Source organism: Barbus barbus, assembly GCF_936440315.1.
Source record: "Barbus barbus genome assembly, chromosome: 29".
Classification (NCBI taxonomy): Eukaryota; Metazoa; Chordata; class Actinopteri; order Cypriniformes; family Cyprinidae; genus Barbus; species Barbus barbus.
In genome coordinates, this window is record NC_136757.1 from 11,631,147 (window position 1) to 11,647,813 (window position 16,667).

General features: G+C 36.3%; 1 protein-coding gene across 2 annotated transcripts in view; it reads left to right on the plus strand.

The window, feature by feature from the left end:
* Window positions 1-836: 836 nt before the first annotated feature.
* Window positions 837-16,667, plus strand: part of LOC306849799 (solute carrier family 23 member 2-like) — a 32,387-nt gene continuing 16,556 nt past the window's right edge. Inside the window, exons 1-4 of one of the 2 annotated variants that reach the window (XM_079385121.1) lie at window positions 837-1,109; window positions 4,076-4,110; window positions 14,002-14,252; window positions 16,098-16,193. In XM_079385121.1, coding sequence (XP_079241247.1) covers window positions 14,148-14,252; window positions 16,098-16,193 — 201 coding nt within the window. In that variant the 5' untranslated portion in view covers window positions 837-1,109; window positions 4,076-4,110; window positions 14,002-14,147. Of the gene's footprint in view, window positions 1,110-4,075; window positions 4,111-11,190; window positions 11,254-14,001; window positions 14,253-16,097; window positions 16,194-16,667 lie in introns of both variants that reach the window. The other variant, XM_079385120.1, reaches the window with a different exon arrangement.

The following is a 16,667-nucleotide window of genomic DNA, read 5'->3' on the forward strand; positions in this document are numbered from 1 at the left end:
ACTGAAAGCTTAGCAAAACCCCTAACATTTCCACATCAAGCACTGCTTCTGTGTCTTCAATGGAAAATCAATGGTCACTCAGCGACCTCCCTGTATGTATAATTTGCTTTTTAATGACGTTTGGTAATATGACATTTAAAAACAAGGCTAAAGGCTGTTATTTTTTATTCCATCCTGTTGAAAATGTACTTGTACTTAATAGTTTAACCCAGTTTGGTAATGCACTAGTCAAAAACTGTACTAAAATATCACATGCCTAAATTAAAACCTGCTTTTTACAGCTTAAAGTTCTCGGTGTTTAGTAAGGTGGTTAGTGCCGCTCAGATCATTGGTTTCGTGTCATTATGCAGCGGTTACTGAATGTAGGTCAATTAAGTAACGATGCAGTACAGTCTGAAGACCGGAAGGGGGCGCCGAGAAACACAACGAATGGCCTTCAGTGACACTGGGGCGCCTAAAAAGCTTTTTATTTAAAATATTATTTATTTTTAAATTATTTTAAAGGTGTGGGTTTTTTTTATTTAAATATATTTACATATATTTGCCGTCTCATTCCTCAACATCTAACATTTTGGTTGTTATTTGTATAACTGTATATTGTTTGTTGTAAAATATGTCTGTTCAATACTTTCAAAAAAGATTAAAAACAGACTATTTTTACTGTTATAACAGCACATCGGAGGAAATGGGAGTCCTGTGAGGACATAGGGGGCGTGTGAAGAGGCTGCACTGAGCGAGCTTACAGACACGACACCGGTAAAAGAGATGACTGGCTTGTTGCGTCATCTCCTGTGAACAATTCTATTGGACAAGCGTCACCAGAAGGCGGGGTTTACGAGCGTTTCGACTTCAGGGTTTGTTTTGAGCATGCGTTGAAATACCACAGTGCCCCGTGTGTTGTGTGTATGTCCGTGTGTTGGTATGTAACAGGGAAAAATCGCTCCACTCATCATATAAGACTGTGTCCTGTCAGAGAAAGCCGCTGTTTCTGTATTTACCCTGAGTAGGGGTGAAGTAGGACACTCAGTGCTGCTACAAGGTAACGTTACCACGACAGAACACAAGAGGAAATTACACAAGAGGACAGCGATTTTTTTCTTCCCGGAAAGGTGAGAAATAACGACTCAATGTGTTTGTCACACAGGTGTATTGTAATTGTGAATATACATTTTATTAATATCCAATAGGCGTAATTATTATAATAATGATGAAAAATGTCCTAGTCGCATCCCATCACCTCAGGATTCCTGTTCCGGAGATGCGATGCTGGCTTGTAACTGAGCTGCTTCTATTACAATGAAGACCATTCTTTTTTATGATCATTTACAGTTTTCGTGTTTGGTTTATGTGTATATAAAACATGATATTGAAATATGGATGGCGTTCAGCACTATTGATCTCTCTGTCTGTTGGGCCATGGAGATCTTTTAAAGACCACGTGCTTTCAATCTGTCTGGTTTGAGATGTATTTTCTCGTCTTACAGTGACAGCGAGTTAAACGCTTTCTCTTTTGCAGGCTGCGCGCATGCTTGATGCTTTTCATCACTTCATTAAGGAATAATAAAAACCAGATTGTTAAAATGTCACGTTTAATTAAACTAAACGCAACACAGTATCAGGTATATGGTGTCTCCATCAAAGGCAGTGAGACAATTATTTTCTTTTATAAATCCGGTATGATAGTTTAAATATTACACATTCATATCTTAGTTATACTCATTTTGATTATCTTTGAGAGGTATGTCAAGGTTATTAATGTGATTAGAAGAGGAGGTGGCATATGAGGAAGAAATGAGCAGGTTCATACCGGGTCAATAACTGACGTCGTCATCTGTGACTCACGTGATGCAACCTGGACATTTATTGTTTGTGCCGCATTAAAATCATGCGTGTTTTTGGTAATTGGTGCATGGTTTTCGTTAGTGATTTCGCAACTGTAAATGGTGTTTAAGGAAATGGGTAGTAGGTGATGTGGCTAGTAAAAGTTTCTAGGTTAATTCCAGTCTTCAGTGTCACATGATTCTTCAGAAATCATTCTAATATGCTGTTTTGCAGCTTAAGAAACTATTATTATTATTATTAACTATTATTTTCAGTGTTGAGAACAGCTGTGCTGCTTAATGTGTGTGTGTGGAAAGAATAGAAAATCATTTATTTGAAAAATGAATCTTTGCTAACATTATAAATGTCTTTACTGTCACTTTTGATCAAGTTGTCATGTTCTTGCAAATAAAAGCAGTAGTTATTGAGCAGTAGTCTATATGTTTATAATATAGTTCAGCTCTGAAAAATGTATTCAGCAAGATGTTGATCCTAGAGCAGAATTTTCTACAAGTCATCTTGATAACTTGGCCCAGTCTGTTGAGGCTCTCATTTGATTAGTACATTGTTGTAAACATTTTTACATTAATATGCGAAATTGTTCAGTAGTTAATATAAAAACTTGCCACCTGACATACAAATTAAAATTTTCCTCAGCAATCTCTATGAAATGAATTTACCCAGCGATCATGAATGACTGGAAGTGTCATGGAAATCGTTGGATCAAACATTAAGGGAATGCTGCAGTATGAATGGCAAACATGCCCTCTCCAACATTCCAGTTATGCATAGATAGAATAAAAGGCATCTATAGTCAACCAGTGCTCACCGGATTTTTGATTCATTTCGTTTTCTTTCTGATATTTGCTTATGAGTCATTCAAGTAAGTGCCGCTTTGGGTATTTGTGTAAATGATGCCTGAAATGTTCATTCATGTGGTGTCATATAAACTATGACTTTTAAGATTTGTCTGGTCAGTAACATCTCCACCTAGATGCCAATAATGGCAGTATTTCACCAGTGTATTTATTGATAAATGGTCAGTTTGATCCCATTTGCTAAAGATAACGAATGTGTCTGAGAACAGAATTGGTTCTTCTCTTTTTGAGTCATTTGAGCCTTTAATATTATAGAAACTGAAAGACATCCAGGATTGCATAAACCGTTTAGATAAACAGATGTAGCTCAGAGCAACTGGATTGTGGCAGCTGTATTTTAGCACAGGCTGTCAAGCAGTAGAAGACTCTTTTGAGTGGAATTCTTTGCTTAAACAAATCTGTTGTGCTGGGTTTGGACTTTCCTAAATATTGTACAGAGAAGTTAAAGGCAGTGGATCCTAATAGTTGTGTTTCTCATCTATAATACATTAATAATGTGTTTTAATTAGCTTTTGTGCCTAAAGGGCTGTATTTTTTTGAACTTGTGCATTTGTCAGCACAAGTTGCTCTTCACAATCCAGTCATGCCTAGAAGTGGATTGTTTAAGAAATTACCAATTAACTGTATTGATTTCTCAGAGCTTAACTAAGTAAAGTGAGGACCATGTGATTAAATGGTGAAGCTGAGAGAGCGTGTTAACAAACCAGCAGGCTGACAGTCACAAAACCTTATCTAACACACCACTGGAAAACAAGAGGGTATTGAAGTTTTCTTCCTCTTTTTTTATTCTTTCTTTTTCTCAGTCATCTGATCACTCACAAAATGGGAAGCAAAAAAAAAAAAATTCATCACTTTTGATTCTCTGTTCTCTTTTTCTGTTTCTTTCTGTTTTTCTTAAGGAAACATTTACAAGGCTTTTCTTATCCTTTACAGAATGAACGTGCACAGGCTGTTGATTTAAATAAGAATCTTTTCTTTTTTTTTGTAGTTGATTTTTTACTTTTTTTTTCTAGTTTGGCAGCAGTGAATTCACATTGCAGTTCAACACAAAACTCATTAAAAAATATTATGCTGATATTAAACTTTAAATTGTGGTTGAATAAGCCCTATTTGAAAATAGCCCAGCCCTGAGATTTAAAATAGGATTCAAAACTTCACCAAAGTGACTTTTGCACGATAATTGCTTCTTTCTTTTTTTTGTCATCTCTGTTGTATTTAATTCACCTTCATTTTATTTACCCTTATGTTATTCCAAACCTGAATGGCTTATTTACTTCTGTGGAATATAAAAGAAGATATTTTGAAAAATGTTGGTAACTAAACAGTTTTAGTAACTTGTATGGACATTTCTCAAAATATATTTTGTTTTCCTACAGAAGAAAAAGTTACACTGGGTTGGAACATCGTGAAGGTGAGTAAATAATGACAGATTTTTCATTTTTTGTTAGCTTTTCCTTTTAAGATTTTCTGTAGTTGTAGTTTCTAAAGTTTCATTTAATAACAGCCTATGAATTGCACCTATTGGCCTCTGATTGAGGTTGATCCTTTCAATAAATCATCATTATAGTACTTGCATAATTCAGATTCTATTGGGTTGTGCTAATGCAAATTGTGAGAACATCACACCTTTGAATCCTTTCTCTTATGTTACTGGTTTCTCATCCGAGAAACCTCACCCTTTCAGATTTTCATATCCCATAAGGCAATTTGTCAGATTTAACAGGGGATTTGTGTAATTTTCCTTTTTCTAAGTTTGCATAATTAGATGAGTCATGGCTCTTAATAACTGCCAAATCAAGGCTGAGACAAAGACTACTTTATGCACATACTTGACACATGTACTATAGCACCTCACAAACATGCACAGAGCACACATGTCATTTGTGACACCCCTTAGAAGTAAAGTGTACAAGAATGTTCTCACAGTCATTCCTGCCTCCTCTTGCCTATGGGTCATTGTCAGTATAGAGTGCCAAACATGTCCCTTGTCTAGTTTCAGATATTAAAGAGACCACTTAAAAGACATCATAGCCTAGTATTTTACGAAGGAATAACAAAGGTTTGGCCATTTTTGTACACATTTTTATACAATTATTTGCTACTACTATCACTGAAAATTCATCTTTTATGAGAAATGATCACAGGTAGTTTTTCATCACATCAATTGATAATGATTAAGTCATGATGGTAAATACTTGCCATCAGCTTTTATAACCAAAAATTGCACTGCGTTTATAACTTTTGCATTTTGTATGACAAACTCAACATTTTTTGAGAATAACCCTCACGTTGGCCTACCGTAATGTTAAAACAGCATTTAGGAAGAGGGTTATTTAACTGTATTTGAACTGATTTAACTATATATTGGAATTTTGCTCCAATGTGCCCTTTTTTGTGACTTTTAATTTCATGTGTGGTTGACCTTAAAAAAAGTACATAGAAAGCAGGTCACATGATCTTGACTGCATGTCTTTTCAAATTTGGCTGACGATGTCCTTTATGGTGCCTTTTTTGTCACATCATAGTGGCTTTTGTAAGTGTCTCTTTTGTCAGATGGATCTAATACTTTTTTGGTATCATTAGGTTTAAAGAGTTTACCCTTCAAAATAATTTTTTTAAGCTCTCTCCTCCACAGTTAAAGTTCCCCCAAAAATGAAAATTTGTTTAGCTAAAGTTTACCTGAAATTTAGCATTACATCACTTGCTCACCAGTGGATCCTCTGCAGTGAATGGGTGCCATGAGAATGAGAGTCCAAACAGCTGATAAAAACATCACAATAATCCACAAGTAATCCACACGACTCCAGTCCATCAATCAACATCTTGTGACGCGAAAAGTTGCATGTTTGTAAGAAACAAATCCGTCAGGGCATTTTAACTTTAAAGCCGATAATCTATAATAATGCTTCCTCCACTCTAAAAGTCCATCCTCTGTCCTCTCACATCAAAATCCACTGACATATTTGTTTGGAATCTGTGCATATTTCTCTCTTGTTTAAGATTTTTTACTGGAGAAAGAAATATTGTGGATAGAGGGCTTTAAATTAGTCGTAATGATGAGGTTTGTTTATTACAGACTTTTGTTGTATTGTGATGTTTTTATCAACTGTTTGGACTCTCTTTCTGATGGCACCCATTCACTGCAGAGGATCCACTGGTGAGCAAGTGATGTAATGCTAAATTTTCTTCAATGAAGAAATGAACTCTTAAACATCTTGAATGGTCTGGGAGTGAGTACATTTTCAGTGAGTACTGTTCCTTTAAACTCATTTAGTGCTCATTTAAGTTCAGACCTAAAACACTGTTATTTTGACTTTAATCAGCCTGTTCATACTGAACACCATTTAATTTTGCCACATCTCTTGAGATATTTTATTTGATACACACCTCTATAAATTTCTGTTGCTGTGCTGCAGTAAATCTAGGGCAGAGTAGATCCAAGCCCTCACTGTTCTGCTGACAGATGCTCCTCAGATCCCCCTGTTGAGTCAAATGCCCCCTTCTTTCCCATGGGTTCCCTTTGTGTTTAATTGATGTGCATCCAAGAGACCCAGTGGATATATTCATTTCTGAAGGAATTTGTCATTCTTTGATATTCACTGTACAGAAACTCAATAGTTTGACCTGCACTCCCCTGTGGAGGTGTGCTGTGATGCATAAATCTCCTCTCGCAGGGCCCGGCGGTGCTGTCCTGTGGTGTCAGGCTCCTACTGTGCTGTGCTATTGTCATTAATCTAACCTCACCACTGAGAGGGCTAATTAAACGGCATATTTGAGTGAATTAGTGGGTAAGGAAGAATGTGTTGTCATGGGTGTGGAAAGGTCGCCTCTTTCTGGGGGGGAAACCAAACATGTAGTTTAAGTGGAAAAACAAGAATAATGACTTCGGCAGGATTTTTTTAATAACTTTTTAATGGCAAAGACCAACAAATATAATAAAGCAATAAGCCCCAAGAAGCCGTGGTTTACAGTGAATTTATAACAGCTAAGGGGCATTACCTTCAAAAACGACAGTAACGTTAATCCTCTGCGTCTTCAGCGGCTCAGATGTCAGGAGTAAACGATGACTGCTTTGTTCATTATTACATCCAACAACAAAATACCTCAGTCACTTAATCGGCTACATCTAGTCTTCCCCTGCACCGGAGTCGACACAATGGCGGACAGCTCACTCAGGGCAAGTAAGACGGCCTTGTCAATCAACTATCGAGGGAGCGGCCTATGCAGAACTAGGATTAAAAAAACCACTGGTGGATTTTTTTCATTATAACACACATTTATGTTCAAACAATTTACAGATTATTCAAATATTATTTGGAGATTATTTAATTATATTACATTAAGATACAGTTATGTTTTTGTATAAAATGTATTTTTCAATTAATCTTATTAAAAACTGAAACCAATATCAAAAATAAATTCAGTTAATATATAAAAGCTGACCACAGTGCCAGATAAGGACAACAGTAGCTATAAAAACTCATCTATAATAACCTTGAAAGAAAAGTGTAGATTGACTATTTTTGCCTTGCACGTCATATTTCTTACTCCTAAAATATGTTTTGTAAGATTTAAATTTTTTTCTGTATAATTGTCTGTGGACCCCGTAGCACCGTCTTGTGGATACTTAGGAGCTTCATGGACACTAACTTTAAAACCTTTGACTCCGGGAAGTGTAAGTCACATTATTCAGCATGATTTTAGCAAGACTTAAAAGGAAGTTTGTGAATTTATAAATGCTGAGTTTGTGAATGTGTGTGAAATCTGTCACACATTTTATTTGTCACGAGGGACGAGTTCCTCTAAAGCTAATGACAGAGAACTAGCGAGTCAATCAAGTCTCTGGATGGATTGTCAGACCAGTTCTGGTTTCAGTTCCATGAACATTGGATGGATAACCTTTGATCATGGAAAAAAAAACATTATACCGTTTAAAAGTGTTGTCAAGTTTTTTTTTTTGTTTTTTTTTTATTTATTTTTTTCGTTCAAAAAGGACACCTTAAATTGCCAGTAAAGACAGTCTGCTTTTAGAATTTGTTTTAAAATATTTATATTTCAAAAGCTGTTTTTAATATTCTATTCAGCAAAGAATCCTGAGGACTGCTGAAAATTGAGCTTCGCTATCACAGGAAATAAATTAAATTTTAAAAATATTAAAATAGATATTACAATTTTTAAATATTTTCCATTTTAAAATTTAAATAGAAAAGATTTTTAAAAAATTCAGTTTTACTGTATCTGGTATCTGGACACTTAAGTCGCACAAACTATGTATGAATTGTCTTTGGGACTGGGTTTGACATCTGAATTCCCAAATGAGACAAGTTAAATTTTTAACGTTCACATTATGATAAATGTGTATGCAATGAACTGGCACATTCTGTCAATCTCTCTCAGTGGCCTTCATAACGTCTGACTAGCAGATGTTTCATCATAAAGGCTGCAGCAGGAATGAGCTCAGTGTGTTTTGTAAATGTGCTTTTGAAGAGGTTGGATGTCTAGGTTTAACCTTTTAAACACCAGCAAGCTGTAATTATGAGAAAATGGGATCATTAAAGGTGACCAAAATGAAGTATGTGCTTCACATGCTAGTCACCAGTGCGGCAACAGACACTGTTGTGGGAATAATACAAAACATTCTGTCTGGACTTCAGTATTTTCTTTCCACAATAGAAGACTGTCGTCTCTTCATGATCTTTAAAGTACCTCAAGTTCTCCCTTAAATCTCCTCATCTGGTGTCCTAAAGCTGTTTTGAGTTTGTTGGTTTAGTCTTACTCCAGTTGTTAATTGTTTCCCAGTGAGATGATGATCTCCAGGTTTAAGGTTTCTGTTTTGAAGTCCAGCAGTGATATTATATACACAGCTCACTCCAGTTAGCCAAATATTTTTGTGGTCCTGAATTTTTCCACCTCATGCTCTTGCCAGATCTGTGTGGATGCTTTGTTTGTGACGTTTGAGTTGTTGGATTTGTTGTTTAGCTGCCTGTCATGTAATCAAATGGATCTGCTTCTGTTTGAAATCAGGACTAAATCTGCTCAGACAAACCATGTGTGACAGCAGTATCTGTGGATGGATTCATCCTGCTGTGTTTTGGACCATCCGCTGATGATCACATTACGAGGACACGTATTATACCTGATGGGTCATGACTAACAGCACTAAAGCTGAATGTTGATATAAACTGACAGCTCACTTTGTTTGTCTACGTGCCTTACAGACAGACAGACACACACACACACACACACACTGTTGTACACATGTAGACAACACCGAGCCAGATATCTCTGATCAGTGGAATTATTTTAAGAAAATGTGCTCAAGTTCATATATTCAGAGTTTATTTTTTTAAATTAATGTCTCAACAGTTCTTTGCCATATCATTTGGTGCAGCATTCAGACAAGATCCCATTTAGTTTGTCATATTTTTAGTCATTTTCAGTTTCAGAAGGATGCCCAAGCTTCAACTTCTCAACAACTGTACGCTATTTAGAAGAGGACACGATTTTACCCATAACTCCATGTAGGGCTGCAACGATTAGTCGACATTATCGACAACGAATATTTTTGTTGTCGAGTAGTCGTTTGATCTCACATGACCTAATGTTAGAGCCTGCAATACCGCGGTTTCACCACTGTAGCGCAAGACTGTAGTTCAGCCCGCCTGGATGCATTCAAGAGAAGAAGACACACAGCGCTTCAGAGAAAATGCATCTGAACTTGAGCGGCGTTTGGATGAATATGTTAATATATATTGCGCGCTTTCGTCTCAGTAACTAAATAAACACAACAAAAACTGACAGCAGTGTTAAAGCAGCATTTAAAAATGCATCTGATTATAACGATGTGGATGTTTGCATGAGCTCTGCTTTTCAGTAATGTAACGTTAGTCCAGTAATGTCCGGTCACATCATGTTTATTTATATAGCACTTTATGCAATAGATAGCCTTAATTCAAGCATGTTTACGGTATTAAACATGAAACACCAGAGTCAGTGTCGCTTTCAGTTAGAATTACAACTTGATTTTTGATATAAAGCAGCTCTCCAGTGTGGAGCTAGCTAATTATTAAATATTTTTATTAGTGGGAAAAAAAATAGTTTCATTAAAGTGACAGTTTGGTTTACAGAGACCAAAGCTTGATCTAGCTCAGGACTGTTTTGATTATTCATAACCCTATAAGGTATTTTAAAATATTATGTTGTGAATAAAATAGTTTATCCAAAGCGTCGTATCGCTTACCTTTTATTATGTTTCTTATCTATATGACTTACAAAAGGAGAAGTTAGGCAGAATGTGCAAAATGTGTCATTCAGTTTCTTTTTCACGTAGCTAATTATATGGTGAGAGAGTGTCTCTGTCTGTCATTTCATTTTGTGTGCCAAATACATCTATTTGTATAATGAATTGGTAACACTTTACAATAAGGTATCATTTATTAACATTAGTTAATGTATTAATTAACATCAATGAACAATGCATTTATTACATTTAACTATTAATCTTTGTTAATGTTGGTTAATAAAAACTGTTAAAAAACAGCATTAGTAAATGCTGAAATTAACTAACTTTTTAGATTAACAAATGCTGTAGAAATATTGTTCATTCTTAGTCCTTGTTAACTAATGTTAAATAATGAACCTTATTGTAAAGTGTTGCCAATTAATTGTTTAATAATTGTAATTACATAATATGCTTTTCTAAAGCTGAAGTGACCTTTATTTATGTTAGAATATGTATAACTTAATATTTTAATTAATCACAAAAGCTGAAATATCAAAGTCTACTGGTTAATCAGTGGAATAATCGATGATTAGTCGATTAATCATTCTAATAATCGTTAGATTACTCGATTATCAAAATAATCGTTTGTTGCAGCCCTAACTCCATGCATGTGGCAAAGAGTAGATTCGCATGAGGACGTCCATGAGGTGTCGTTTGAGATTGGGCCTTCTTCATGTGCAGTAACAATTTTGCATACAAACTCCAATCAGTTTATTTCAGAACAAAATATCAGAATATTTTGTGAGACGAAAAAAAAAATCCCCACACAGATTTCGCAACTGGTTCAAGTTGGTTGCTTTGGCTGTGATTGAGTTAATTGAGTTTTCATGAAAGGGAGGATGTGGTAGTTATGAATCACTGATTCTGTCTGCGAACGTTTTCAGAATATTGATTTGATTTCATAGTCTATAGGAATGAGTAAAATTCTGGGAAATACCTGCAACCCTGTGGCAAAAAAGCTTTGTGAAGTGTTAGGCATGGATTTGCTTATAGGCAAACGCATTCAAAATATCAACATGCTAATTAAACAACATATTTTGAATAATCAAATAGAAATTAAATGGCTTGTGATTAGTTTTTTGGCTGCTAATTAATGTCTGTCGTCTCTTTCTTTTTGTCCACCCTCATTCCTTTTCCTTTCCCATTTCCCTACCTCTTTTCTTCTGTCTTTCTCTCTTCTACCCTCTCTCTATCCTTCTCTAATCCCAGTTTAACCCCTCCCACACAGATGCTTCCGGCTGACCTGATTGGTGGGAGTGATGTGTGAACTAGGTACTCATTTCTTCACTGTCCCCAGCTGCTCTAGGACACCTGCTTTCCAAATAAAAATCAATAGAATGTCACAGATATCTAGTCTCAACTCTATTTGCTCAGTAAAATGTAAATAAGACTTTTGATTTAAAGTCTGTGTAAAGGCAATTCAAAGAATCGTTTCTAAACGCATTAGAAATGTTAGAAATGTATTGCTGAAAACACGTTACAAAGACTGAAATATCTAGTACTGAATTGTGGAGTTGGACCATTAAAGGTTTTTTCCCTAACACTATAATAACTGGAGCACAGTAGCATCAGTGGTTTGCTTGCTTGATCGCAAGTTACTGTCTTTACCGTTATTTACTACAGCCTACAGTTTGCTAGTTAGCTATGCCTTTGTCATATAAATGCATATTACCCGGTTGGTTCAGGTAGCTGTTGAGAGAGGCGGCAGTGTTCCTGTGAGTGGGTGTGGTTTCAGTGCAGACAGTGGACACGACCCCAGCTTTTGAGAGCAGAGAATACTGCTTACTTTTCAAGATTTTTTTATTTACTTGGCTTTTTTTATCGTTCGAATTTGGCTGGGTGGTTAATAACACATTTTTCTGTGGTGTGATAAACTCAGAACACATTTAATATTGCTTTACACAGACTTTAAGACGACAGCAACTCTTTAAGGCAATATCTAAAATGATAGTAAATGTGAGATCACAACTGATCATTATTTTAAAGATTACATTTTTTTTGCTGTTTTAAGTACTTAGACAGGAAGCGAAGTGGGAGAGAGCCAGAGAGGGGGGGTGGGATCGGGATAGGTCCGTGAGACAAGCTACGTGATATCGCGTTCATAATCGAATGTGATTCATCTGAGATATTGAACGCGATATCACGTAGCTTTTCAGTGAACTAACGGCCGCTCCATTTCAAAACAGGTGATGGAGATTTACCGCTAATCACGGAACTGGCTTTACTGACGAGATGCGCATGAGAATCGCATGCGATTAATTGCACAGCCCTAGTATGGGCAGCTTGCATGTTTTGGAAGGCACTATAAATGCTGAAAGGTATAAAGGTTTTAGAGCAACATACTGTATGCTCCCCTCCAGATGACGTCTATTTTCAGGGAAGGCCTTGTGTATTTTAGCAGGACAATGCAAAACCACATACTGCAGCTATTACAACAGCATGGCTTCTTGGAAGAAGAGTGCAATCATTCCACAAAATAAAATAATAATCCATATAGTCATAAACCAGTGTAATTACCTAAAAATCATCCCTTCGTTTTTTGAGTGCTTCACACTCATTTTATGAAGGCAAAGGCAGCTATTACAACAGCATGGCTTCTTAGTAGAAGAGTCCGGGTGCTGAACTGGCCTACCTGCAGCCCAGATCTTTCATCTAAAGAGAACATTTGGCGCATCATTAAACGAAAAATATACCATGAACTCTTCAGCAGCTGGTAAGCTATATCAGGCAAGAATGGGACCAAATTCCAACACCAAAACTCCAGAAACTCATAACCTCAATGCCCAGACATCTTCAAATTGTTTTGAAAAGAAGAGGAGATGCTACACCATGGTAAACATGCCCCTGTCCCAACTATTTTGAGACCAGAATTCGGGTTGTATATGGCAATGTTATGATTTATATTATGAGAATGAAATTAAAGTTCCATTTTGGTTTTAATGAATTGAAGACAACCTGGCATTCAAGTGTTCATTTTGCCAAGAGTTTAAAATATGCCTGACCGGTTATGTTGGTTGAATGAATGAGGAAATGAACAAAAAAGTAATATAACAATGTGTCCTAACTATGTTGAATGCAAAACTATAACAACTAATCCTAATAATAAACTATTATAATCTAATAATCAATTAACATTCTACTAAATATCTGATCTGCATCCAAGTCAATGTCAAAATATCTTGACGTTTGTCGTGACAGTGGCTAGTTTGGACACGTGTAGGAGTCTGGCACGGCATGTGTAGCACTCAGGGGGGTTTTGTGGACCCAGATGCTATCTAGATACCAAGCAGATGTGATTGTCCTGGAGTTCAAGGCTGCTGCGGGATCATGGGGGATGGGGGGGGGGATGCAGCCATTGGTGGTGCACTGACATGTCTAATCACTGTCATTAATAGGGAGTGTGCTGGCCCAAGGCCACAAGAAAAGTAAACAGGACTTGACGGTTACCAAAATCAACAGTGTCCGCTGATAAAGCGCACTGGCCTTCACCAGTCACTCGTCTTTCTTTCGCTTCTGTTTTCCATCTCATCCATCCTATCTTCATCATCCTTCTCCCCACTGCTTTCTCTGTCCTCCAACTTTTTTTCAACTCATTAAACTTTATTATTCTTTACCTCACCACAATTTTATTTTTAAATCCTCTTTTGCTTGTGTCCATAAATGTAGATGTTTGATCACATCATTGTTATACAAGTTAACGTTTGAGTCCAAAACCACACTGTAAATTGTGGAATGTGAGTTTATAAACCGTTATTCATTTGATTAATGATCTCAGATCTAGATTTGTTTTAAGATTCCATTTCATTGCATAACTTATTAGTCAGTTTATTCTGCCTTTGCCTCCATAAAATGAGTGTGAAGCACTCAAAAAACGAAGGGATGATTTTTAGGTAATTACACTGGTTTTTGACTATATGGATTATCATTTTATTTTGTGGAATGATTGCAGGAAGTCATCAGATGAGCACTTTCATTTCATTATTCATTCATAAATAACATTGCTCTGTTTTCTGACCCCAGATGACCTGGCTGGCCAATCAGTGGAGCATGAGAGTGTGCTGACAGCCAGAGCAGCAGTGTTTCTACCAGAGCGTGAGAAGGAGTGGAGGAGAGGAACAGAGCCAGAGGGAGAGGAGGAGGAAGAAGCAGAGGAGCAAAGGCGAGGAATGGGTGTTGGTAAAAACACCACCTCCAAATCCATGGACTCCGCCGCAGAGCCTGGCAAATATGAGGACGAGAACAAACACAGTGCACACTTCTATCCCATCCCAGTGAGTGTGTGTTTGTCTGTGTGGAATGATGCTAATCATAGGGTCAGAAACAATGCCCTTCTAGTCTGTAATTACAGTGACTCTACAGGACACTGTGGTCACGTATACTTTAAGCAGGGCAATGTGGTGTGCAAATTGCAACCTTAAATATGTGCCATTTAAAAGCTGGATTTTTTTAATTTTCTATTTCATGTATCAATAAGCTACAAGGAATGACAAACTTATTTATAATCATGGTTTGCATATGGCTTCTTTTGAAGAAACACAAGTCATAATTATAATGGTGACACTTCACAGTAGAGTTGTAAATGCACTACTTTTCAAATGTTTAGGGCTTATTGCAGCAAGGATGCATTAAATTGATCAAAAGTGACAGGAAAGATGTTTATGATGTTGCTAAATATTTCTGTTTCAAATAAATGGCTTTTTTTTTTTCAAAGAATTCTAAAGAAAGTGACAGTTTCCACAAAAATATTAAGCAGCACAACTGTTTTCAACATTGATAATAAGAAATGTTTCTTGAGCAGCAAATCTGCATATTAGAATGATTTCTGAAGCATCATGAGTGAGACTGTGGACTTGAGTAAAGGCTGCTGAAAATTCAGATTTACCATCACAGGAAAAAATACATTTGAAAAATAATTCTAATAGAAAACAATTATTTTAAATTATACCTGTATGCAATATTACTGTTTTTACTGTATTTTTGATCAAATAAATGCAGGCTTGGTGAGCCTCGGAACTATCCATTTTATTATAATACATTTTTAATAATGCAACATTTCAAGTTGTAGTATAAAATTACATGAATCTATTACGAACAGGCGTGAGTTAACAGCGAAGAATAATCTCTTACCATTAATAAATTATGACCATTATGCTTAAAAATACCATTACCATTATGCTTAAAAATAATTCAAACCAATTTGAACAGATAATAAATTTTAAAACACTACTAAGTTAATTACAGTTTGTTTGTGTTTGTAACGAGAGCACCTCATGTTTGCATTATCTCACCACTGCAGGAAAGGTTTTTCAAAAAGTAAAACAAACCGAACAACCTATAAGCAGCTGCTGCATTTTGCATATTTAAACAAAGCATGTCAAGAGATTAGAGACATGCTGTAAGAAATTATCTTTTTAAAGTGGTTTTCTTTTCACAGAAGTGACCCTTTATCAGTCAGTTCATTATGGTCTGCTCTCTGAAACTTCATCTGTTCACTCAAACTGTCAAGACTCAAGTTTCCCTTAGTCATGCCTAACACTCCCTTAAATGCAATTACATAACAAACCATGTCTTGTAACATTTAAGTGTATTATATAATTCTTTTAAATTGATGATGAATTATTAGTGATGCGTGTTCTTTTCTAGTCCCCTTACTGGAGTCATTTCTGTTTATTATGATTGTTTGAGGTTGTTTGAAAGATCATTTTGCAGCCAGCTAAATCTTCTGTCTAGTATGATGTAATTAGAAAACACCAAAATCTCCACTACTTTAGAGCTAAACCTCATGTAATCCTTGTTTTGGTGAACTCTTCCCTACATGAGTGTGGTCACTTACTGTATCTGAAATTTAAGCAAGTGCCCTGGTGAACTTCAGTGGACTGATATGTTTTGCCAGTGAGGGGATGTAATATCATGAGATGTAAGGTAAAACTATGCGCTTGTCACTGAAACCCTGTCACTTGAATTTGGCAAAGAGAACCAAAGCAAAGCTTCTGGAAGCTTAACCCTTCCTGTGCCAAACTCACCTACATAATGTCTGATTTCTTGTCAAGATGCCCCCTCTTTATTTTGTTACTTGGTAAATATGTGATGTTTGCACATTTCTGTGTATTTGACAGGTGGTTAATGGTGTCGTGCAGACCCCTGGAGATCAGGACGCAGAGGATGCGCAACTCATGGCCATTTACGCAAAAGACAGCCAGACTGAGGACAAAGTGAGTTTTTCGTAATGCTTTTGGTACTATTAGAAATTACACACTTCACCTTTAAATCAAGGGGCTGCTTGTACCCATCATGCTTATCCGTGTTAAGCCCTGTTCTGTAACAGCTCATTCATTATGACTCGGCACTTTTCCCCCACAGAGGGAACGGGATTTGGGAGGTCACACAACAACCAGAGGAATTTCCTCAGTGTTCGCCTCTAATACAGCAATACTGATACTACACAATGGGATCATTTTTTAGTTTGTTTCTCTATCTAGTTCTGTGTTCCCACTTATATTTTGTTATAAATGAGAATTATTTAACTGGTAGTTGAATTGTCGTAACAAATAACTGTTGCATCTCAGAATAAAACTTTGAAAGACAAGGCTGTACTGTATCCTTGCACTGTTTTAATTAGTAAAATTGTTAAAACAAGTATGTATGTTCCATTACAATATTTAAGGTGTAACAGAATAACTCTTATA